Source organism: Diceros bicornis, chromosome 29 (assembly GCF_020826845.1).
Source record: "Diceros bicornis minor isolate mBicDic1 chromosome 29, mDicBic1.mat.cur, whole genome shotgun sequence".
NCBI classification, from domain to species: Eukaryota; Metazoa; Chordata; class Mammalia; order Perissodactyla; family Rhinocerotidae; genus Diceros; species Diceros bicornis.
The window spans coordinates 3,102,491-3,129,402 of record NC_080768.1 but is presented as its reverse complement, the minus strand read 5'-3'; the positions used below and the strand labels follow the sequence as shown (position 1 = coordinate 3,129,402).

Below are 26,912 nucleotides of genomic sequence, written 5' to 3'. Positions count from 1 at the left end.
TGGGAAAAGTTTGCTTATAATATACAAATTTCATTATAGATATTGTTCATTAATACATTATTCTCACATCGTCTAAAATAATAATTTCTATTATTATTCACTGCAGTGCAGTGAGTATATTATTGTTTCATGATCATGGAAAGTCATTTGGTAAAATGGAATAATTTAGTTGACTGGTTTTTCATGAACCTGGAGACTAATCCATTTCTTTGGCAAACTTCTTCTGTTGCGAGAATACTTGTGTTGATCTTGATACTACAAAACCAATCAGCGAGTCTTGTGCACCCACTCTGCATAGGGCGTATGCTGTGTACAATCTTTGGGGTGTTATGAAAGAGGTCATAGACACTGCCTTAGGTATGAATGTGTGTGCCTGTGTGTGTGTGTGTGTGTGTGGGTGTGTGTGTGTGGGTGTGTGTGTGGAGAGAGAGAGGAGCAGTGTAGGTGGAGAATTTTGGGGCAAGCGATGCCCATGTTTCTTTGGCAGAATCACACATCATGCGGGAGTAGAAGGCGTACACGCCTCTGCTGCCACACTTTGCAAGAAGCCATGACAGTTACATCCTGTTGTTTAGGACAATAGGCATGTGCTGTTTTTTAGGAAATTAGTTAGAATGATGTTTAAGAAAAATTCTTGAAAAAGAGTGAGGCTGTATTTTTTTCGCTTTGGTTCTTTTTCTCTTCAATATATTTTCTCTTGGAAACCTCACCATGGTATTTTTTTCTGTTATTTTTTACCCATTGTTAACCAAACTGTGAGGTTAATGGCAGAGATCTGCAAAATGCAGTCTGCATATTCTGCTAATTCTGAAACCAACTGCAAGTTCGGGGAGTTCCCAAAATGACCCTCAGGTCTGATCATTTGATAGAAGGCCTCAAAGAACTCACCGAAAGCTACTCTGCTCACGGTCATGTTTATTACAGGGAAAGGATATAATTTAGGACCACCTAGAGGAAGAGACACAGAAAGTAGAGTCTGGGAAGGGATCTAACCTCTGAGCTTCCACCCGTCTTCTCCCGTGGAGTTGTGAATGGTGTCACCTCTCCCAGCCATGATGTGTGACAGTGTGTTGCCAACCTGGGAAGCTCGCCTGAGCGTCCCTGTCCAGAGATTTTGCTGGTGTTTCATTGCACAGGCATCATTGATTGAATCATCGCCCATGTGGTTGAACTCAATCTCCAGCTGCCCCCATCCCTGTAGGTTGGACTGAAATCATGTTGCCCCAGGGGCCCACCCTGAGCTTCCAGTGAATATAAACTGTCAGGTGTGGTCCCAGGGCCCCCGATGAATAACACTCAGGAAATCTCAAGGGCTTAGAGGTGACCCCCTAAGAAGCTGGCTCTCTCTTGGGAATCACATTCTTTGCTACACATTTTTGTACAGTGGCTCAGCTGTCCTACTTATGTGCATTTTACTATACTAATGAAGAAATATTATCACATTATTTATTTTAAAAAGTCACCCCTTAGTTGTAGTTTATGTATTTAACTTAATGAAGGAAACTTTACTCATAGGGCACATCATCCAAACTTTGCTAAAATATATGCAATGATCAGAAATATTATTTGAAAGATCATTTTGGGGACTAAACAGCATGAATGTTGGTAATAACTTAAGATTTTTGATTAATATTTCATGTCGTAATTATAATGTTCTGAAACATACTGAGAGAGTTATAATAGCAATAGCAAGGTCTTTTTTATGTCTTTGTATTCATAAACATTGTAATGATATCCTCTTGTCTTATTCCCATTTCCCTTATCTTTTAAAACATATATTATTCTAGAAAGAAAGAAAAATGTGGGAGCCAGAGAAACGAAACTCTTATAATGACGTGATCATAATTCCTTGACTTTATATAGCACTTTACTTTTTTAACATCTTTGAGCGTAGGCTAATTGTAGCCATCTCAAAAGTGGCTGACTTAAGTGCAAATTTGAAAAAAAAAAAAGTAGGGGTTTATGGAATGCAATTTTAGTAAATCAACTCCAGTGTGGTTTTAATTTGCATTATATGTGTGTGGGCTTGGGTGTGTGTATGCATATGTATAAACGTTGAAATATGACTGCAAAAATCTAACAAGAATATAAAATATAAAAGAGAAGGAGAGGGAAAGGGATGGAGACAGAAAACAGAAAAGATTTAGACTTCATTTAGTACAGTTCTTTGATTTTCAGATGAAGAAGGGTAAAATTCAGATGTCAACGAAGCACTCAAGGTTGTACCACTTAGATCTTCTGGCAAACAGTGTAACAACATACATCTCTCTACAGACAAACAGGGTCACATACTCAAAAATGTATGTTTTTTACATGAATGAATTATTGAATTCACTTGCATAATTTTCCAGGTCTGATAAAGTCCAGGAATATGTTGATATGTTATGGCACAAATATTTTTTCTTTTCTATAAACCAGAAAGGTCCTTATAGAATGTATTTTCCATGCATCTAGGTGTGACTCTGGAGTCAGACTCTTGCCTGGACCCGGGGATCCCTGTGAATGGTCGTCGGCATGGCAGTAACTTTGGCATCCGGTCTACGGTGACTTTCACCTGTGACCCCGGATACACGCTCAGTGATGATGAGCCGCTTGTCTGTGAGAGGAACCATCAGTGGAACCACGCGTTACCCAGCTGTGATGGTAGGTAGATCCCAACGAAGCAGTAAATTATCAAGAAATGCAAAGACATGTCAATATTTAAAAAGTTTGGGCGGCATGTGTATTTTATGAGGCAGTATAACAGGACTAAAGTGGGAATTCTATTTGAAAATTTGTACATCTTGAAAATATTGTTGCCGTTCAACACTTGAAGTTTACCTAGAAAAGTTTCTGTATTAGGTAGAGCATATGTTTAGAAATGAAGAATAATAAAATGTGGACTGTCCTTCAACTTTACCCACAAACACCCAAACTTACAGAGCTTATTTATCCACATACACTTACGCATGGCATTTATTGAAGATAGAGCGTGAGACAACATGGTGAGTATGTGTATTCTACGTTGTCAGCCCTGATTTTCCTCTGACCAGGTCCAGGTGTCAAACCACTTCCTCTAGGTCAGCACTGCTTGTCTTAGTTCCCTCTGATTCTTCCCCTCTGGCAGAGCTCTCCTCCCAGGAGCACTCATTCTGGGCCGGAGTGCTCAGGAGATCTCCAAGTGGTTTTTGTGCTACCAGCCATTCCCCCCTGCCCTGCACAGATCTGCTCACAGAAATCTCAAAATGAATAACAATCTTGATGATTGTGTGTTACTGTGTTCCTCAACTTTATACTATGCAGTGTATAGTTATAATAACAAGACAAACAAATATGTTACCTGTGATCATTTGCAAAAAAAAAGTCAAGGACTCTGCTGTTGGCCATGAAAATAACCACACTATAACATTGTTTCTATTGGAAAAGAATATATATATATTCTAAGTGTATATATATATATATATTCACATATATACGAATTTCCATTTTCAGTACTTTTTATGGACTGCAGGTATTTTCATTCGAACATGCTATATGCATTCATTAAACACCTTGACTTCTTTAAAATGATACACCAAAAATAACAGGGATTATGGGACAATTATGCTGCAAACCACCCAAATCTTTGACCTTTGTCATGAGAGTATTAATCCAAATAGTAACTGGTACTTTGAGAAAGAAAACCTGCAAAGTGCAGGTGGGCAGCACACAGTGGCTGGAGGCTTCTCAAGAAGTATGAAAAATCCACAAAACCAGGAGAGTGGGCATGCCAGCCCCTGGGCAGTAGCAGATGGAAGACAAGCTCTGCATCTACAGGGCCAGCACGCAAGAGGGCTCAGAAGGAGACGCACCTGACATGAACATCAGCTGTATAAGTCAAGGGGGAGTCCCGCTGGGGAGGGGCTCTTAGGTTCCTGTGTTTATTTCTACTCTTCTTAATATGGATCTGAAAGAGCTTTTTTGTGCAGAACACAAGCTGAGGCATTTTTATTTTCCTGCTATAAGTTATAATTCTACTATATCAACTCCATTTGCCTAGGGAAATGTGGCAAGCGCCTAAATAATTTTCACATAATGTTAACACCATTTTTCTATTTGCCAGTTTCAAATGAGCTGTTAATATAGAAACCCGTACTGTAGCAGGACAGATCAGGAATTTAGAGGATTGTCAAAATATATATTCCTGATTCCCCTTATATTTCAATAAAAGAAAGTAGTCCCCCTTTATCCATGGCTTTGCTTTCTGGGATTTCAGTTCCCCACAGTCAACTCCGGTCCAAAACTATTAAAAGGAAAATTCCAGAAATAAACAATTTGTGTGTTTTAAATTGTGTGCCATTCTGAGTAATGTGATGAAATCTCACTCTGTCCTGCTCCATCACACCAGGAATGTGAATCGTCCCTTTGTCCAGAGGATCCACGCTGTAGACACCACCAGTCCTTTAGTCACTTAGTAGCCGTCTAGGTTATCAGATCGACTGTTGTGGTATTGCCGTGCTTGGGTTCAAGTAACCCTTATTTTGCTTAATATTGGCCTCAAAGCACAAGAGTAGTGATGCTGGCAATTTGGATATGGCACAGAGAAGTTATTATTATTAATCTCTAACTATGCCTAACATAAATTAAACGTTATCGTAGATGTGCACGTATAGGAAAAAACATAGTATATATAGGGTTCGGTACTAACTGAGGTTTCAGGCCTCCACTGGGGGTATTGGAACGAACGCATCCACCATGGATAAGGGGGGACTGCTGTATATGAATCTGCAACACGGACTAAGAGCCTTTAGCTCCCACATTTTCCCCATATGAGGACTTATCAAAGCCAACTGTCTCCTGTCAAAGCAGAGGAAAAGAGATGAAGACCCGTGAGCAGTAGGTATGCGTAAGTTATTCTAAGGTGTGTCTCTTCATTTTCCTTCATTTTATGTTAGACTTTAAATTAACTCTAAAATAACATATCACCCTAACAAAGGTATAGAGAACCATAATACAAATAAATTTACTTACAGAAAATATCATAATATTAAGCTATTATAAGAAGTCCCATGAAAGTCGAGAACAGGACAGCTTCCTTAGTATCAGAAATATTATTTAACTTGTTCAGAAGATCCTAACAATGTAACAATTTAAGAAAATTATATGTATGATAAATATTAGAAAGAGAAGATAATTTTTAGCAATAATGAGTGCTCAGCAAGTGACTACATTCAGAATAAACATAAATCAATAGATTTCCATGTAGGATGTAACCTATTAGAAGTATAATAGAAATATATAATAGAAAAAAAGCTAAGGACTGCCAGAAATATATGTAACAGGAAATATGAGGGTGCAATATAAAAAAATAGAAGTTTACAATAGAAAACAAAAAGATACCCTAGTAAATGAGAATACGTACTGTCTCTAGATGAAAAGAATGAAGTTTAAATGTACAAATTTTCTACAAATTAAGTTTTAAATTCAATGAAATCAAATCAAAATTAATTTGGATTTTTAATAGAAATTTACAGACATATAAAAATTAATCTGGAAGAGTAAAGGCTCCAAATAGCCAACATATTTTTAAAGAATGATAAGGAAGGACTCTCCCATCTGATATCAAAGCATACCAAAAATTCATGATAATGAAAACAGTATGGAATTAGTGCAGAAATATACAAATAGGTTAATGATACAGCATTGAGATTCTAGTAACAGATCTATGCTGCATAGGAACTTAATTACTGTAAAATTATTCCAACTCAGTAAGGAAGGTTGACTTATTTAATAAATGATGTTGGTCAAATTGGATTTCTGATTGAATTTTAAGATATTAAAAATGTAAACAAAAGTTACACATTGATTTAAGATAGAAACATAAAGATTCAAAACTTAAAATCATTATGTGGAAATATGGTAAAAAGTTATTAAGACAACATTTTGTGGAATGTGTATTTTTTATTTAGTTATTTACTTATACAACTATAAGTGTATGGCTCAGTCAATTTTCCCAGAGTGAAGATCTGTAAGATCAAGATGATACAGATCAATAAATGAACATTACCAGTGCCCCAGAAGTCCCTGTCACATCCCCTCCAGTCACCGCCCCCACAAAGGCTACCACCCTCTTGACTTTCTAGCTCTGCAGGTGATGTATACAAATGCAATCAGGCAGAAGGTATGCCAGCTTCTTTCACTCAACCTTATAGCTGTGAGATCCATCCACATTATGTCAGCTAGCTATATTTCAATCATTCTCATCATCTATATTTGGTTGCATAAATGTACCACCATTTTTTTTTGTTATTGATGTTTTAATGGTTTTTAACATTGTGAAATTTTGAGTTGTGCATTTTTGTTTGTCCATTACCATATATATGACTCCCTTCACCCCTTGTGCCCGCCCCCCACCCCCCACTCCCCCTGCCCTTGGTAACCACAGTCCAGTTTTCTCTGTCCATGTGTTGGTTTATATTCCACATATGAGTGAGATCATACAGTGTTTGTCTTTCCCTTTCTGGCTTATTTCACTTAACATAATATGTTCCAGACCCATCCACGTTGTTGTAAATGGGATGATTTTGTCTTTTTTTATGGCTGAGTAGTATTCCATTGTATATATATACCACATTTTCTTAATCCAATCATCAGTCGAGGGACACTTAGGTTGCTTCCACTTCTTAGCTATGGTGAATAATGCTGCAGTGAACATAGGGGTGCATAAGCCTCTTTGGATTGTTGATTTCAGGTTCGTTGGATAGATTCCCAGTAATGGGATGACTGGGTCATAGCGCATCTCTATTTTTAAGTCTTTGAGCAATCTCCGTACCGTCTTCCATAGAGGCTGCACCAGTTTGCATTCCCACTAGCTGTGTATGAGGGTTCCTGTTTCTCCACAACCTCTCCAACACTTGTTGTTTTTTGCCTTGGTAATTATAGCCATTCTAACAGGCGTGAGGTGGTATCTTAGTGTTGTTTTGATTTGCATTTCCCTGATGATTAGTGATGTTGAACAGCTTTTCATGTTCCTATTGGCCATCTGTATATCTTCTTTGGAGAAGTGTCTGTTCATTTCCTCTGCCCATTTTTTGATCGGGATGTTTGTTTTTTTGTTGTTCAGTTGTGTGAGTTCTTTATATATTGTGGAGATCAACCCCTTGTCAGATGTATGTTTTGCAAATATTCTCTCCCAGCTGGTGGGTTGTCTGTTCATCTTGATTCTGGTTTCATTTGTCTTATAGAAGCTCTTTAATCTGAGAAAGTCCCACTTGTTTATTTTTTCTTTAGTTTCCCTAGTCTGGGTAGGCATATACTGTTTATGAGAATTTGAGTTGTTTTGAGCACCTTTTCACAAGTTTGTTGGCATATCCTCCTTTGTGAGGCACTTGTTTCTTTTCTCATATTGATACTGTCATGAGCCTTTTTCTTATTAAATTATAAGCATTGCTTATTTATTTGGATACAGTTCTTCTGTTGGATCTGTGCATTGTAAATATTTCTCTCACTCTGTAGTTGTCCTTCCCCTGTTGGTGTCTTCTTGATGAATAGAATGCTTTAATTTTAGAGTCACCTAATTTTTCTATATTTTCACTTGTGATTGGTGCTTTAAATATGGTGTTTAAGAAGACTTGCTACCCTCAGAGTCATAAAGACATTCTACTGTTTTCTTCTCAAAAACTGTTAAAATTTTGACAGCCTATTGAGGTATAATTGAAATGCAGTAAACTCCTATATTTAATGTGAATGGTTTGATATGTTTTGAGATATGTACACATCCATGAAACCATCACCGGGTTTATGAATTTTTTCATCATCCTAAAAGTCAAGACATGGTTTCATTCTTTCAAATTTATAATTTAAATCCATCTAAATTTTTTAGTAAAGTATGGTACAGTGTCTAGATCCATTTTTTCCCAATATGGCTGTCCAAATGAGATAGCATCATTTATCGATAAGACCATTCTTTCTCCACTGCACTGCGCCGTCAATTTTGTCACACAAGTGACTAAATATGTGTGAGTCATTTTTTGGTCCATTGAGAAATTTTAGGTTTTAAATCTTGGAAAGATTTCTAAAGAAATCTAAAAACAATAAATGAAAAACATCAACAGACTTCACCATATACGGATTTGAAAGTTCTGCTATTAAAAAACAAAAAAAGGTAAAAGAAAAGGATCAGACTACAGAAAGAAGTTGCTCTGTCCATGTAATATGCGTTTGAAATAATTGTGTCCTACAAATGGAGGAGAGAAGAACAAGGACACAAATAAGCCAAGAGATCTATGAGGAAAACATACACAGGCAATTCGCAGAAGAGACACAACAGGCCAATAAACATTTAAAAATACGCCCATTCTGACTAAGAATCCTGGAAATGCAAATAAAACTCAGTTACTCCCCTCTCCTCTTGGATTTTCACAGAAGTAAAAACGTCAGATTCTTCTACATCATTGAAGGATTAGGGAGGTGTATATTCCTTAGACACTATTACTAGGAAATTAACTGCTCTTTTGGAGGAAAGAAATAGCAAGTCACAGCGCAATGCCTGTTGTGTATATGCACATGCACATGTACATATATATAATTATAGATACGCACAGTATATACATAGAAAATGACTGAAAATAGACATTCTAAAATTGTAACTATAATGCTTTTCTCTTGGGAGATAAGTAAGCTGCCAGGGAGAGTGAAGAGAGACTTTCAATTTTTAGCTTTGTATTTTTTGGTGTTCTATGAATTTTATTATAATGTTTTATTTTTGCAATCAGAACTGTAATAATGAAATAAATAAATGAAGTTTACCCATCTGACTACTAGATAATGTCAGAAGGATACTAGCTATTGGACTAATAAAAAATTTGTAAAACCTGAGACTGTCATAAATAATATGCAAAACTATTCGCTATATTTTTAGAGTTCTTTATAAACAATAATTATAACACAAGCACTAACCGATAAAATTCTTAATTAGTGTTCATGCATAAATGAACTTCAATCAATGTATTTTATTAAATCACTTAATCTAAAATTTGTAATGAAGTATGTTAAATGTATTAATAACTTTATTTAAATATTTACACGATATCCAAACACATGTGGCTTTCTTTTTTTTATTTTGGACTGCAGCTAAAAATGGAATTTAGAAATGGGACACATGTAAGCGCTCTCTTTTACATTTTTATTGGGGGTGGGGTAGTTGAGCAACTGCTAACATAGGGCTTCTCAAGTTATTTTAATTGCAGACTTTTCAGTTAGAGCTGGAAAGATTGAAATTGAAGTCTTCTGATCATGATTTAAACACTGCTCAGTGATGAAAGATGGCACCTCGTTCATCATAGAAGACACACAATGTCATCAGATTAACTAGATGTGATTTGCTAAAGAAAACTGGCATATACAAGAGAGAGACTTACTCTGATCCATTTGAGATCTGGATTTGAGTTGGATTCTTCTCAAAAGAGAGCAACATGTACATGTTAAAATACTCTCCATGTATTCTTGATTAAATATAGGTAGCTTACTTTGTTTAAATATTTTAGTATCTAACCAAGATTATTTTTACTTCTGTCCAGCAAGCAACCTCCACAGACTAATCCATATTCCTTAATCTATATGGGCTGCTGTAACATAATACCACAGACAGGGGAGCTTATAAACAACAGAAATTTATTTCTGGCAGTTCTGGATGATAGAATTCCAAGATCAGGATGACAGTATGATCCAGTTCTTGTGAGGGCCGTCTTCCAGGTTTCAGACTTCTGACTTCTCAGCTGTGTCCTCATATGATGGAAGGAGCAAGGGAGCTCTCTGGGGTCTCTTTTATAAGGGCACTAATCCCATTCATAAAGTCTCCACCTTCATGACCTAATCACCTCCCAAAGGCCCCACCTCCTAACACCATCCCATAGGGCATTAGCATTACAGCATGAATTTGGGGGGAGGGCACAAGTATTCATACATATATACATACGCACACTTAATTATTTAATAGTCTTCTCAGTTTGATTTTAAGCTCTTAGGGACTAGGTATTTAAGAACTCATTGAAAATACAGCACGTGAGTTGGGATGCCAGTGATGAGTAGAATTTCCAAAGTAGCCGACATGTGAAGAAGCACTCTAGGCAGAGGAAGTGATCAAACTCACCTGGAGTTGATAGACCCGGCACATGCTGAAAATTCCTGGAGGTTTAGTGAAGTGGAGTGAATAGAAAAATAATAGAGTGATCAGTGGGAAACTGTCTAGCAGAAATGCAGTGAAAAGGCTGAAAAGGGCCTTGTGTGCTTTGCCAGTAGCTGAGAGGCTATAGAAATGACAGCTATATATTGGGCGTTTTCCATATAAAATAAAGGTACATTAGACTTATATCTCTTTTATTGTCTCCTAATTTAAATTTATATAAATTTGAAATTTAAACCTTCTAAGGGGATTGGTAAAATAAACTATTTGCTTTGATTTTGCTTCATTGGAACCTATTTCAGAGAATAATAAATTTATGATAAAAGGCTATTAATAAATCTTCAAACCTTGGGTGATTTTAGAGTTCGATAGGAGAGTTCTCATCAGTCACGGTTGACTACTTTCCTTTAACCATAAAAATTGTTCTTGTTGCCTTTTCAAATCTTAAGCAAACTCTCAAACCACGTGGGTTTTTATGGTACAAGTGTATAAAATCTTCAAAAAAGCTTCAAAAAATTGAAATGATACATCAATAGGATATTTAAACCTTTAAAAATTCATAGCTTTCAAAAAAGAAAGAAGAAATCAGAATTAATTATAGTATTTTATATATAAATATATATATATATTTTCATCACCATGAAAAAAGATAAACTCTATCAGTATCTCTCTCTGTCACATCTTTATGGCATTGCTTCATTCATTTTTACTATTTAGGCTTTAGCATGCTCAAGTTTTGAAGAAATAATGTGAACATTAAGATAAAGGGTCTCCTCTTATTTGGTGAAAGACAAATGCAAGGAACACTTTGGAAAAAATTGTTCATTAAATATACATTTTTTTGTAAACTGTTTACTCTTTCTGCAAACATTTATTGGAGACAACTGTATTTGCAGCCACACAGTTGAAAAGGTTATAATCTTTTAGCACAGGGAGCAGAAAGACTTTTTAAATCACCCAATGAAGTCAGTGCTTTATTAGACAAAGGAAAAGTGGTTGAGAATAAAGAGATGAAAAAATTAGCTACAATCTGGAATCTTGAAAGGCTTACAGGGCTACTCTCAAGATACACCTTTAAGAAGAATAAGCTTGAGGGGAAGGAAGAGGATTCAAAGTGAAGGAAGAGGAAGAATCAAGGCATGAAGGAACAAAAAGGGCCTGGAGGATTTGGGGATAGAGGTTAATTTGCTGAGGGTAGATGACCATCAAAGGTAGTTCAAAGGCCTTTCATGCTAGTCCTATGAGCATACAGCTGATTCCATAGGTGAGAGATTTGAAACTGCGGTGTGCGGGGTTCCCACGGCAGGGCTCCAAGGGTTTCTTTGAGGGTAAAACTGAGGACGATGGCAGGGCTTGGAACCCTCCCCTGCTTCAACTGAACAGCTCTAATTTATCTATCTTTTTTATTGTAGGGTTTGCATATAAGATTTATTTTGAGAAAATAATTCTAATTAAAATAAATGAATGAATGAATGAATAAAATCAATGACTTCTCTAGGACATGGAGAGTCCATGAGTCATTTGAAATGGAAAGTAACCCCATTAAGTTTTTGCTTTAAATAGAACTTTATTAGTAGTTTAAAATAAAAAATGAAATAACGGAAAAAGAGAAAAGAAAGAAACAAATCTGGCAGTATACTGGACACTTTCACATGTTTCTCTCTTTGAGGAAGAGGCAAGAAGAAGGAGCTAGGAGATAAATTAGACAAAAACGACCTGAAACACACCAGTTACAGAAAGTATGAGAAGAGAGGAATACGCAGAAGGGTCATTATGAAGATATGGGTGGTGTAGGAGAGAGAAATGACTCAAAGGTTTCCTTTGTGGATAGCATGCAGTAGGAAACTCAACTGTGGTTTGAGAAAGAAATCAGTGTCTAAAATGTGAGTTTGAAATCTATCAGGTTTTTAGAGTTGGTGCTGTGGAAATAGATAGTATCTTCCAGGGAGAGAGTAGAATCTGTCTTGCTTGATTCCTCTCCCTCTCCCACCATCATGTCTCATGTGGAAAGTGACAAAGGCCTATGATGTAGTCCACATGCTTCAACTCTTGCCCTCCTCCAATCCAGGTAGGGTAGACGTTTAAAAGTAAAGTTATTAAAGCTGGGGTTTTGGTTCTATGAAACAACTCACTTGTCTGCAAACTTGAAATTATTAGAAGATTTTTGGGCAGGGTCTGGGCAGGCGAGGGGAGGATGAGAATGATGGGAAGTCAACAATTACAGAGTCTATAGGAGGTTTTTGGGCTTTACTTGAAAGAACAGTAGGCACCCAAGGACCCTGCAATAAATTGTCAGCTGACAGCCCGTCAGAGGGTAATCTATTAACACTGGGTTGACTCAGACCTTCTGCCTCCCCTCCATCCTTTTATTACATACTCCATATTCAAAGCCCTGGGAGTGGACATCTGCATGGATGTGTCCATCACTTTGCTGCTTCACTGGCCCACTGTACTCTAATCACCTAGACCACCTTTGAATTTCAAGAACAAGTTAAGATTCTTGTTTTTAGAATAGTCATGCTTAGTTATCTCTTTATAAACTATTTGCCTTGCCTACTAGAATGTAAACTTTGGAAAAACAGAGACTTGTCTGTTTTATTAATTGTCGTATACCAAAGAGCAAAAAAGAGTGCTTGGAAAATAGTAGTAAATTCCTCAGTAAATCATTTTTGATGAATGTATGGATGAATGAATGATAAAAGCAGAGGGCCAAAGACAAAACTTGAACTACAGTTGGGCAGTCTATGTCAGCTCACCTGGGGAAGATCTCAGCAAATGTCACCTCTTTTGTCTTTCCCCAGTTTCTGTGTATCTTAGTCCTCCATCCAAGAGATTTCCAATGTCATGTCTCTGGTCTTCAATGGTGGGTAGGTAGTATAAATAGAAAAGTAAAATTCAGGAAATTATAGCCTTAAGGATAGCAAAAGTAAAATTTTAACTGTGTCTTTTACAAGTACCCCAGAAAAGACTCTACAGGGCATGAAGAAATAGATTATTGTAATTCAAATTATATGCAGCTGTGTTTGTAGCTCTACTGAAGGGAATATATTCATGTCTATATATGAATGTAGGCATAGACCCATGGGGACACTGAAATGTAAGTCAGGTCTCTTGTTTTACTCTCTTATCTCTTCGATTTCAGATGGGAATATCAGTGCAATTCTCTGTACATCAAATCTCCTTTTCCTAAAAAAATATTGTAGGCTTTGTAGACAAAATTATTTTATTTAAAATCATCATATATGAATTAGACTATGTTGTGTTTGCACATATATGAATCAAAATAAGCAACAGACTTGCTTTATCTGTAACTTTCTGTCCTACTTTGCTCCTAAATGGCAGCTTGATGAGGTTGGATAGTGATTTCTGATTTCTGCATTGAATCGATGGAAAACATCAAACAGTGGTCAGATGTGTTCCCTCCCAGGCTTCTCCCTACTATATGATCAAACAGTTTATTCTGATGACATTAGGACAGAGGAAAAAACAAAGATTGATAAATTTTATAATTTTTAAATGTAACCGGATATGAATTTATTTTTATCAAGTTTATATAACATATGCAGATGTTAAGGTAAAGATTACTGACAAATAATTGGATATATGACAACTCAATTTTACTTAAAATGTTTTTCGTTCATTCTGGTTAAATCTTTGATAAAAATTTGAGAAGTTAATGTCCTCATTTACATCGATCCAATCATAGACAGATGAAAAGTCACCAATATATAGTGTGTATATTCAGGACTCTGTGCTCTCTCAGTTTTCTTCTCACTATATATTGGCTGCTCCTCAGTTTCCTTTATTGAAGGTTCCTCGTCTTCCTGAGCTATTAACATTGGAATATCTCAGGTTTTAGTCTTTATCTACATCTACATTCACTGCATTGATGATCTCGTCTAGTTATGCTCTCATTTCTATCCCTTGGCCAGACCTCTCCATGGAATCCAGACTTACACAACCAATTGCAACGCCAGCCGTTCTACGTGGTTGTCTAGTAGGCATCAAGCTTATGGATCCAAAACTGAGCAGGTTCACTCTCAAAACCTGCTCCTCCCAAAGTCATCTTTTGCCTTCAGTTCCTTCACACTCAGGCTTCAAACCTGACAGTCATCTCTGGCCCCTCCTTTTTTGTCATGGTGCTCACATCCCATTCAGGAGAAAATCCTATTTGCTCTACTTTCAAAATACAGCAGGGTTCTGACCATTTCCCACCACCTCTGGTCCAGAATCCTATCTGCTTTGCTCTCTGCCACCCCCACCCCATCCTCACATAGAGCCTAGCGATCAGGGTAAAGCCTAAGTTAGCGCACATCCTTCTCTGTGCAGGACCCTCCAGTGGCCCTCCATCTCACCCAGGGAAACGCCAAGGCTCTTACCCTCTGTAAACTCCCGTTGCTTTCTCCAGTTCCTTCTTGCCTTCCCAGCCACACTGGCTTCCTTTCTGTCCCCCCACCCCGGAGGCCCACTCTAGCTTTGAGCCTTCGTCCTTGCTGTTTTCTCTCCATTCAAGTTCTTCTGCAGCTGTCAAGTGGCTTCCTTATCCCTCTCAAATCCTTCTTCATGGACCACTTACTAAGGCAGGCCTCCTGACTACCCTATTTATATTTCCCCCAACCCCACACAAATCTTAGAATCCTATCTGTCTTTTCTTCCTTGACATTGTTGTCTTCCAATATCGTATTTTGTATGCTCTTCCTATGATTATGGGTCATATTCTATCGTCATCAAATGGAGTGTATGCTCCACGAGGGCAGAGGTTTTTCTCTATTTTGTCCATTATTATCTTTCCAGGGCTGAGGACAGGGCCTGGTTAATAGTAGCTGCTCAATAACTCCTTGTTGAATAAATTGATTTCAAATGTTATATTACTGTCACCTCTTTCATAATGAAATGTAGAGTCAATGTAATTTTAAGATGTGAAAATCTCAGGAGAAATTATTAAAATATTCTAGAACTCATTTAAAAAGTTTCTATCTTGCTGATTTTTACATAGCCCTTTCCATTTGGTTTGCATATTCAAAGACATTATGTGCTCCCTTAAAATACAGGATGAGAAATATCGTGTCTTTCCTAAATTAATTCATTCTCTTGCAAATATTATTTGTGGAACTAGCGTCTGTGAAACATGATTCAGGATGTTTATGTTAATAGGAAAAAGTTATTCCAGGTATCAGTCATTTAGTAATAATTCACGTTATCTACTTCTAAAAAGGAAGTGTAAGTACATATATGCAAACAATGAGAACATGTTGAAAGAGAGAGAGGGGCATCTTGTGAAATGGAGAGGAAGGCCTGATCCTGATGGAGTGCTCCTGTGTGAGTCGCTGTTCTCAGTCCCTTACATGTGTTAGCTCATTTCATTCGCTCAGCGACCTGTGCATTAGGTGTTGTTATTGCCCATGTTTACATAGGAAGATACGGAAACAGAGAAGCGGAGAAACATGCTCAGAGTCACCAGCCATAAGTGCAGGAGTTGGAGAGTGGGTCTGGGCAGCCGGGGTCTGGGGTCTGTGCTGTTGACACAAGTGGGCCTTTTGCCACAGGTGGAGATGTTTGAAGAGAATGTCAAGACCCAGAGGACCCCAGACTGACCCTCAGCTGGAACCTGAATCACCTTACCCACCTGTGAGCCTCCAGTGTTGTTAATTCCATCACTTTGTTCCTTTTCAGTTCAGTTCTTCATTCTCAGGAAAGTTTGACAGTGCTTAAGACATGAAAGAAAAGAAAAACATTGGGAGAATGTGTCAATTCTCAAATGTTTGCAAAATGAGGGCATATCAAGTTTATTCAAATTATTAAATTATTGATATCTTAAAGATCCAATACCTGTTAATAATTACCAATAACTAGTATTTGAGGGATTTAATGTATATGAGACCCTGTAAGTTCTGTTCTATGATGACGATCATTGTAAACACCTACTCTAACAGATGGGTTTTATCACAATTTTCATTTTCAGGATAAGACAACTATGAAAGTAACTTGCAAAGATCACAGAGCTAGCAGGTCACAGGGTCGGTGTCTGAACCCATCACTTTCTGACATCAAGTCTGAGCACTTCGACTTCCATATTACGTTAATTTTCTAAATGTCGCTGCTTTCTCGTTCAAGTGATTATGTATAACTTTCCTTTTCTTCCTTCAAAAATGAGTCTCTGAGGCGTATTGAGCAGGGCATGTTTTGTTGTAGAGGATTTAAATTAGCTCAAGTATGACTAAGACGACCAGCATCTCTAGAAAATGCAAACCTGCACCATTTCTGAAGCTCTACTGTAACTTCTCTGCCTTAACGCTACGTTATTTTTCTAGGGTTTGTACTGCTTAGTAACATACGAGCTGGCATATTATAATTGCAAGTAAAATAAAGTTTTGGTTTTATTTTTTTATGGAGGTGATATCAGATCTTCTTCTAGTCCTTGGGCAAATTAAATGTCATTTTAAGAGTATTTTGTTCTAGCAATCATTGGGAAACTTTAGTACTATAATAATCTTTTCTTATTATTTTAAGCCCTCTGTGGAGGCTACATCCATGGAAAGAGTGGAACAGTCCTTTCTCCTGGGTTTCCAGATTTTTACCCAAACTCTCTAAACTGCACATGGACCATTGAAGTATCTCATGGAAAGGGTAAGAATATAGCATAGATTTCAAATATGCAGAGTAATTAGCAAGATACAAACATGGGAAGAAAGAAAAAGGTATTAATGTGTGAATGAGTGAGATAACTAATTTCCTCTCCTACAGTTCAACTGTTAATTTTGATTTTTTATAAGATTTTGGAAGAAAAATGGTCTTTAATTTATTGGTGCTACAAGCAAAAGTAGAGTTCTTGTTTTTCTCTCTATCAGATAATTTAGATTCATGTGTGCAAATATAAGCTTAAAAATTAGGTGTGATGCTAAGGAAAAGAGGCATACCTTAAATAAAATATGAATATTGATTAAATAAAAGGAAATAAGAAGAAATTATCTAAACTTCTCATTTCCATGATAAATTTATAATAACTTTTTGTACTTGCCTTGTGTTCTAAGTTTACCCAGTATTATTACACATAATAAATCATTTATCTTCCCATAATCCAGTGATGAGTTATGAAATAGATTTCATTGTCCTTCCTCCCTTTATAGTTAAGTATAGTAAAGACCATGACAATTTGCATTTTGTGCAAGAAATGTAGTTTATAAACATTGGATTTAGATCTGTACTCTGGATCTTTGTTGTATGGCTAAACTTGTCACTTTTAAGGAGATAATTTGGAATTTTGATTACATAAATATTATGTAGACTTTGTCTTTCCACTGAGATGTGAACTCACCTTGACATTAAATTGACATATTTTATTACATATGTTGTATTACACTATGCCGTCATGAATACATATTGAAGAAGAACTTGGTCTTGAAAGAAATTAAGAATAAAAAATAAACAAATTATGAGTAGCCAAGTTTTCTAATCTTAAAAACATGCATTTTAATTCAAAAAAGACCTAGTCATAGTTAATTTTATTCATTTAGCTATAGGAATCCAGAAATAATGCTTTGTGGATGTTGTCAATATGAGAACATATGCATTAGGGGCACATAAAACTATGATTTCAAAGAAGTCTTCCCTCAGCTGTGTAAGTTTACGTCCTAGACATCCAAGCTAAGATTTTCTGAAGAACATTTGTTTGATGTAAATGGGAAAGTTATCCCAGAGTCCTTTGTCACTCTGGGACAGAGGCTCTCCCTAAGAGCCTAGTGAGCGGTCCTGAATGCAGTCCATTGTCAACATCCTGCCATTTTACTTACAGATCTGTTTCTCTATCTATATCCCTGTGTGTGTGTCTAATCTGTATCTATACTTATACCTATGCTTATCTCTATGCCTATATCTATACTTACATATACGTTAGCATTTATTCATTTTTGCTGTTTATCCCTCTTCTTTCTTTCATTTCTAAAGCTGCTCTCTGTCTGCCCATCCTCTGTATTTTCCTTTCAAACTTCAAAGTGAAGTTTATATGTTGAGATCAGATTTTGATTCAAGACTTCAATGTCTCTAAGCCCAGAACAAATAATTTTTCAGCAACTGTTGACTCTGCCAATCCCTCTCTCTCTCTCTCTCTTTCTAGGAGTTCAGATGATCTTCCACACCTTTCACCTCGAGAGTTCCCACGACTATCTGCTGATCACAGAGGATGGGAGTTTCACGGAGCCCGTGGCCAGGCTCACTGGGTCGGTGTTGCCTCACACCATCAAGGCGGGTCTGTTTGGAAACTTCGCTACCCAGCTTCGGTTTATATCAGACTTTTCCATCTCCTACGAGGGCTTCAATATCACATTCTCAGGTATGAGAGTCTCTTCTGCTGCTTCTCTTCTTTGGCAATAATAGTACCATTTGTGTGTGTGAATGTGAGTGTGTGTGTGTGTGTGTGTGTGTGTGTTTACAGGTAAATGGCTGACCAATGATAAGCATTAGTTGAGGAGTGGAGGAGGCTGAATCTCCTTGAAGCAAGATGCAAGGACATCTGCCCGGCACCCGCACAGTGCCACTTCCCTCTACATAACTAGCAAATTCTCATCCCAGAAAAATTGTTAATATCACTATCTTCTCCTGCAAAGCCCTTCTCACTCACTTCTCATCAATTCCATCAAAATCTCTGAGGAAACTTCCCTTATTGGCAGATATACTCAGAATCAGCTCTCCTCTCATTATTTTAATTCCTACCTCCAGGACATACCAATACTTATATCGAGAACCACCTTTAGGGTGAAAAAAAAATGTGAACACCCACAATCGAGGATGAGCTTTTGTTTAGTTTGATGCAACTGCACATGGGGATAAAACGATGTTCCAAAATGAAGTAACACTTTTATTTTAATTTATAATACATAGATAATATTCGTGAAGGGTTTCTGTTATTTCAGACATTATTGGTGTGGGTTAGATTGTTTGATTTGAATGGTTCTATGAATGGCATTACTATTTTTTACACTTCCATACTGGTCAAGCCTGTGCAAGATAAATTTAATCACATAAACAATGTTGATGAGCAGATAATGATTAGATCTCCTGCAGTATCTCAGATCCACCCCCAGCCAACAGACAGGAAATGACCACTCTAAGATTTCAGATGGGTGTAAACAGTTGTATTAATTTGCACTCGTGTATACGATGCTTTGAAAAAGAAAGTGTTTTTCTACTTCCTTCTTCATAGCCCAGATCTAATATAATTTTCATAAGGTGGATCCTGAGTCCCATAATCACAGTGATTTCTTTTAAGCTCCCATAAATTTCTTAATAACTCTTAATGCCACTTAGCAGATTCTTTGTTCCAATATTTATAAAGTGTTTATCTTATCTCCTGTTCTAAAACCAAACTTGGTGGAAGGTTTCCTTGTGTGCCACCTTTACGTCAGTGGTGTCTCTATTTCTGCCTCTTTTACAGTAGGAAGTTAATAATTACTTACTAAATATTGCATGATCGTTAACAATATATAAAATAAAATGTCTTTTTTTTCAGCTTTATTGAGGCATAATAGGCAAATTGAAATACTGTCTTAAAGAAAAAGATGGCGGGGGCCAGCCCGGTGGCGCAAGCGGTTGGGTGCGCGCGCTCTGCTGCGGCGGCCCAGGGTTCGCTGGTTCGGATCCCGGGCGCGCACCGACGCCTGCTTGGCAGGCCATGCCGTGGCGGCCTCCCATATAAAGTGGAGGAAGATGGGCACAGATGTTAGCCCAGGGCCGTCTTCTTCAGCAAAAAAAGAGGAGGATTGGCAGATGTTAGCACAGGGCTGATCTCCTCACAAAAAAAGAAAAGAAAAAGATGGCATAGGGATTTTAAGATGCTCTGAACATTTTATTCTCCCTGTACTTATGACCAATTGCCATTTATCTTAACCTGACTTTGTTGATTTTTTTCTGGAATTTCACTGCATTAGTGGAGCTTTCAGGACCAGCTCAGACTATGGGATTTATTGGAAATTTGCCTTAATCAGCAGTAATCATGAAATTGGCTACTTTGTATATCAAAGACTTAAATATTCCTTCCTAACACTAATGCCTTAATCTCCCTCTCTATATATTCTCCTTGTGTGAGTCTCAATTAGCACCGCCATGAGAACATCACTCCCTCTGTTCTGACTTTCATCATGATCCAAAATGAATTTAAATAGGACACTCCAAAGAAAGAAAGTGGCAGGGATGCAAGTCTGCGGATCTCCTCCGAAGATATTTCTCACGAGTCTATGCAGTTTTCACCCGTTTTGCACCACTTATTTCTTAATTCTGTCGCTCCAAGCACAGAGCTGACGATAAGTCTTGATTACCAAAAGTCACAGTGTAATTCCAGAGCTTTCTCCTTTCGTGAACTCTCTAAATGAGCCAGCAAGCAACAAGAGGAACAACAAAACACACTTTTAGGGGTCTTTATAGTTCTTTGGGGCAGTTTTAAAATATTTTTAAACCTAAAAACTAAAGTGGTAACACTTTTTGAGCATGTGGAACAATTTGTTTGCACACAACCGGGAGAAAATGATCCACAAAGCTTGCAGAAGAAATCACTTTCATCTAGACTGTCACACAAAAGCTTAGATAGCCTTTCTAAAAACAAAAGAACACACTGTTGGTTGAAAAGCCAATTTTAAAGTAAACACGTTCTTTAGATTTGCTAAAGAAATAATTTCATTTGGAGGGATTTTGCCTTGAAACTGGGCTGCAGACTATTGCCAGTGACACTATTAAAAGAGAGTTTAGTTTTTAAGTGTCCAAATAAGTAGAAACTTTAGTATGCAAATGAAGCATTTACCCTTCTTGGGACTTTTCTGATGTTTGTGTAAAATCAGTATTCCTTTAAGTCTGGCTTTTTTCCCCCTGTTAGTCCAGTTTATTTGTGTCTTTTTTAGAAGGTTTTATTAAAGCAGCATTTCTCGATTACGTCTCCCAGTCAATATCCCTGCAGACACTAATGCGAATGTTGTGAAAAAAGAGCTCTGTATTCAAGTATGTTCAGACAGAGCCTTGCACCTTCCCTGCCGTATCCTGAGTGTCAGCTACTGATTGCTAACCGTGTACACTTGATCCTCCAGGCTTTCTTCCCCACACCTGCTATGATTCCACTTCTTGAATGCCAACTTTCTGTGAATTCATATAATTTCCCTGTCATTCTCTTCCAAAGATGATAACTGGACAACTCAATGCCATTACATTTGTGGTTTCCTCTTCATTCAAAGGCCTTTTCTTTATTCTTCACCAGGCAGAACTCCTTCCATCCAGGCCAAACATCATCTGTTGTATGTAGCCTTCCCTCTCTTCCCTAAGTAGATTTTTTTTCCCTCCTACATTCCCATAACACTATGTATATACCAAAATTATGTGTTTCCCAAAATTATTTTTTTGTATTTGTCTGCTTCACTATACCATGAATATCCAAATGAAGGTCTGTGTCTTCTCCCATTGTTGAATCACCAGTGCCTGGGAAAAAGTGTAGAACATTCATTCTCTTATTGTTATTTATTTTTTCATTCAACGAATACTTGCTGAGCACCTGCGAGATGCCAAACATTATTCTAGACCCTGGAGACATAGCAGAGAATAAAATGAAAGGCCTGCCTTTGTAGGGCCTATAATCCAGTGGGAAGAGAGTCCAATCAGAAAGATTGGACAGGTCAGGGGGTTAAGAGAAGAGATGCTAATATACAGAGTTGCCAGGGTGGGTCTCCGAGAAGCTCACATTTGACTGCAAAGAAGTGAGAGAGTCCAGCCAGGCAATAGAGAGGATGGGGTTCTCAGAGCAGTGGTGAGAGTGGGTGGGCAAGTTTAGGGATAAAGAAAGAGGTCACTGTGGTCAGAGCTCTGTCATGAGAAGGTCGTGTAATTACCTTGGATGCTAATTTTGATTGTTATGTGAAGCCATTGGAAGAGTTTGAACAGAGATGGACATGATCTGATCCTTCTTAAAGTTCATTCTAGGTCATGTATGACCTTAAAACAAAGACCTAGACAGGAGGCTGTTATACAATGATCCCAGCAGGAGATTATGGAGCCTGAGGCTGTAGCGATGGTGGGATTGAATGTGTGGTATGGAATGCAGAGAGAGGTCAAGGTTTTCCGCCTGTGTGAATGAGGATGCTATTTTTTACATAGCAAACACTGGAAGTAAAGCAGGTTTGGGAGGAAAAATATAAAATTTTGTTTTGGGAAATTTTAGCTATATATCCAAGAGAGGTTGTCAAGAGTCTTAAGTTCATGGAAAAGGGTAAATTAGAGGAAAAGAATATTGAAAGTCATCAATGAATAGAACTTAAAGATGTGAGAATGGGTAAGCTAGGGAGGTAAATGTAGATACAAAGAGAGAAGAGACCAGGTTTAAGCTGGGGCTGGGCATTTTGATCTTGCAACAATGAGGAAGATCTAAATCGTCCTACTGAGAAGACGGGGAAGTGGGCTAGGAGGAGAGTGGTACCCAGAAGCTAAGAAAGGAAAACCCTTCATGGAAGGAAAGAGCGTTCAGCTGTATCAGAACCTACTTAGAGGCTAAGAGGAGGACTAATGATTGATAAATGAGTTCACGTGTGGAGGTCATGGTGGCTCTGGTAAGAGCTGTTTGACTGGAGGGCTGTGGAAGGAAGCCTGGATAAATGGGTTGAAACAGACTGGGATGAGAAGATATGAAAATGGGAGGCATACCCCACTCTTCTGAAGAGTTGGTGCTAAAGACAACCAGAAAAATGGTGTGGTAGCTGGGTGACTGTGAGGTCATGAGAGTGTTTTTTTTTGGTTGGTTGGTCGGTTGGTTTGGTTCGGCATATCTCATTCTTAAATTGGGTCCTGTAACACATTCTTTTATGCTCATGGGAATAATTCAAGAGAATTCATGAAGAAAAATAAAGAGAGTAAATTCTAAGAATGAGATCCTTGAGTTGGAGAGAAGATGGAATCCTGAGGACAATACATTTTTCTTCTGTTAGGTGAATAAATGGAAGTGTACACAGTGCAAAAATACACTGTATAATAGCAAATGAGTGACAATTAATACAAAAGAATCCTTATATAACTTGACATAGGGAGATAGAACTAACACGTACCTTTTACTCTCACAGTATTGGATCAGGCTTCCTATTCCAATAGGTATCTTCCAGAGGACATCATTCGAACTATGAAACAAAAATATACACAGAGCAAAGAACCATAAGATTATGGTGTTTCTGTATATAATACAATAGATTTAGCATAAAATAATATCAAATTATTCTCTTATTTCCCAAGAGTTTTCAAAGAAATGACAGGAAAGATAGGATTTGAGTTGAGAGTATGGTAGGGGAGAATGGCATCTGTAAGATGAGAGATAAAGTTCCCTGGACACTGGATCTGTGTTTTAGTATTTCCTACAGATTCTAACACTATGTTTTATGCATGATATTTTAATAAACATTTCTTGATCTGAATTAAGTGATGTTATCTATTTTTTTCCTTGGACCATACTAAAAATAGGTCAATTTAATGAGTATATTTCCAAAGTAGCCAGGTTAGTTTGAATATGTTAGATATCCAGAGTAGATTTTTTGCCTAAATGAAAAACAGGATAAAGGCAATATAGAAAGCATGGACCTTAGATGCTGACCAATAAGTTAAGTGAGATGAAGGGAAAATTCGGGCAGAGGGCTCTTCTCCCTATGAGGTGACTAAGCTAATGGATGATGGACATGGAAAAGAGGTATTAGACTTGAAAAACATTGAGGGACGAAAGGATAGGTTGGGCTTAATACATTCATTGAGAATATTGAATCCAAAATTTAGAGTTAGAACTTGAAAGATGGTAGTTGGAAATCAGAAAATGGAGACAATGTTTTTTTAGAAAGATTAGCATAGTTTTCCCACCACAAGGTGGAAAACTGTCTTTGTCTCCCTGACTCATTGCAATAATGCCCCCCCCTTTAATTGCCTCTTTGTTTCCTTTAAAGCTCTTCTCACCACACTAATCCCTAATGGTATTTCCTTGGGCACCTGGTCCACTGTTTGATCCTATTTGGCTAAACACTGGGCCTTACAGATTGAAGAGACAGAGACCATGAGGAGGAAACTAAACAAGTCAGCAGTCCCCACACTCTCTAACTTGCCACTGACAAAAACACGGACTGAAGGATGGGCTGCGAGACCAATGGCAATCAGAGTGCCATTGCACCCATGTATTGAGACTTGAAGAATAATGCAAATACAAAATATGGTTATTAGTACTGATGTTTTAGATACTCCACCCCAAAATGCAGCAATACACCAGGAATTATTCCTTTTCTTTAAACTAAATTTAGCACTTTCTTCCTGAGTAGTTAACAGAAGTCTCTAGTAGTTTACAGAATATTTTCCATTACATTTCAATAAAACCTGGTTTATAGATTGAAATTAGTCAGAGAAATGTTTTGCTCTTCCAAACGGAGGTGTATTTTAAAGATGAACTTGGTTACAAAAAGCTTTCCATCAATGTAAGCATTGTATTAGCTTTCATTTTGTACTCCATGTCTTGGTTTTCCAAAAGCACCTTTGAGAGGAGGACAGAAACTGACGTTAGCAGTTAGAAATATCAGGAAAATCATTTCATACTGTGAAAGTTCTGAAATGAATCATCTTATTTTAATATATGTCTATTTTTTAAAGTATTATAATTCATGACATTTGTCATGAGAGAGCTCATAGTACAAAGGAAAGCAATCTACATGACAGCTACAGCAGAGTTTGGAAAAATATATATATATCGGTTTATTTTTTTAATAATAGAACTTTTTTATTCTTGCTAAGTAATTTTTGAGTGTTTACCCCAATTCCCACAGTCTACTTTGTCTCTTTGTGTCTCAGAATACGACCTGGAGCCGTGCGATGATCCCGGTGTCCCTGCCTTCAGCCGAAGAATCGGATTTCACTTTGGTGTCGGGGACTCGCTGACCTTCTCCTGCTTCCCGGGGTACCGCTTAGAAGGTGCAACCAAGCTTACGTGCCTGGGTGGGGGCCGCCGTGTGTGGAGTGCACCTCTGCCAAGGTGTGTGGGTAGGTGGTCACACGCTTTCATTTCATTCATCCAGAGGGGACAGGGCACGGGCAGTCAGGACGCAGCACGAGCTTGGCAAGGCAGGCGGGCAGGAGCCCGGGTGCTGGACAGCTACCCCGACGGGTGGGGCGAGGACAGCTCTTGGTTTAGTTATCTCATCTGTCAAGTCAGCCCCTTTCAGCTCTAAAGTTTTATGACTGAAGAAGAGTGAAACCAAAGCATGTATCAAGCATATGTATGAAGGAAAAATATATATATAAATATAAATAATCTGGAACAAAAGGAAAAACAAAAACTAGAAGCTGCACTGAATTAACACAACCTTTGACAAAAAGGTTATATCGATTAAAAGCAGTGAGTCTCCTCTGGTACAATGATGGTGACAATTTAAAATTGTAGCCTTATTGTTTCTTTTTGGTTTAGCTCTTCGATTAGATGATCATGGCGTACTCCTGCAAAGTGGCCATTGTAGAAATTTGAATGCTGAATTAGCTTTTTCAGTGTGTTCTTAAGGAATTCAAGAGGTCATTCCAGAGAGTAATATGAATCTTTTTTTAGGTACATTGAATGAAGTACTATGCCAGCCTGGTGGAATTAGGATGCAGATCCAGTGGGGTTATATTTATTGTTAATCTGAGAACTGTGCTATTATTAGGAATTTAGAATAGAGTTGTGATGGCTTGCATAGTTTAAACATGGAATTTCGCCTGTACATTTAGAGGGTCTGGTCATCAGCCCCAGAGACAATGTCTAGTACTTGCCACTCAGCAATGTTGATTAGCACGTAAGGGGTTTACAATGTGTTCTTTAAAGTTACAGAAAACTGCCTAACACCATAGCATCATGACATTTGTCTAGATTAACTACGGTCCGCCTTAGTTCTGAGTCTCCTGGGTCTGCTGGGAGACTGTTATACGTTCCACACTGATCTTACCAGTTGATAAAGCAGAGGCAGGTGGGGAAGCTGTGAAAGTAAGATTTTATAACTCATAAAACTACTAAATTGTTAGCTTAGTGACACTAGATTTTTGCCATGTGCAGAATCTCTTCAATTATCAGCACCATTTAAGAATATTATGAACATTGTCTCAAGAAAAAAAGGTACAGTATTTTGTAGATGATCTTAGAGTTTCCAGAGAGCCCAGAATCCATAGTCCTCAGGTTGGAAATTACTGAATGAGATGGTTCAAGATCTGGAAGAAAGTCCCAACCCAATGAAATCAAAGCTTCATTCCACAGATGTAACATTAAGTAGTCTATTGATTATAATGTTCCATTTGTTGTTATTCTGTTTTATCTAGATTTTTTATCTTTACACTGTTATTCTTGTTATTTGGGTTTTTACGCTGTTGGCTCAAATGTCAAAAGAGAAGTAACAGGGGTTGAAATAGCAGTTAACTTTATTGAGCCACAGTCCACACCAGGCATTGCTCTGAGCTCTTCACATGTATTAACTTATTTAATCCCTGAGACATCTCCAGGAATAAGCACTGTTATTGTCAGTCCCATTTTACAAATGGGAACACTAAGACACAAAGAATCTGAGGCTTTGCCCTCAGTCACACACACAGCAAGATTCAAATACAGGCCTGAAACAGTCTTCCCCATCTCGCTGCGCCTGAGAGCACGCAGGCCGGCCGTGGGTGTGTCCTTTCTGCATTTAGCCTTTTGCATTTCATCGCTGCTTCCTGATTTTCCTTCCAGCCCATCTGGCTGCACTAAAATCCCCCAGGTGACCCAGGTGGCATC

General features: G+C 37.8%; 1 protein-coding gene across 1 annotated transcript in view; it reads left to right on the top strand.

Annotated features, from left to right (window-relative positions):
* The window catches only part of CSMD1 (CUB and Sushi multiple domains 1), a 1,554,536-nt gene that overhangs the window by 1,185,944 nt on the left and 341,680 nt on the right, over positions 1 to 26,912 (top strand). Inside the window, exons 19-22 of the mRNA XM_058524846.1 lie at positions 2,455 to 2,643; positions 16,652 to 16,768; positions 18,255 to 18,470; positions 24,974 to 25,162. Of these exons, the coding sequence (XP_058380829.1) occupies positions 2,455 to 2,643; positions 16,652 to 16,768; positions 18,255 to 18,470; positions 24,974 to 25,162 (711 nt within the window). The remainder of the gene's footprint in view (positions 1 to 2,454; positions 2,644 to 16,651; positions 16,769 to 18,254; positions 18,471 to 24,973; positions 25,163 to 26,912) is intronic.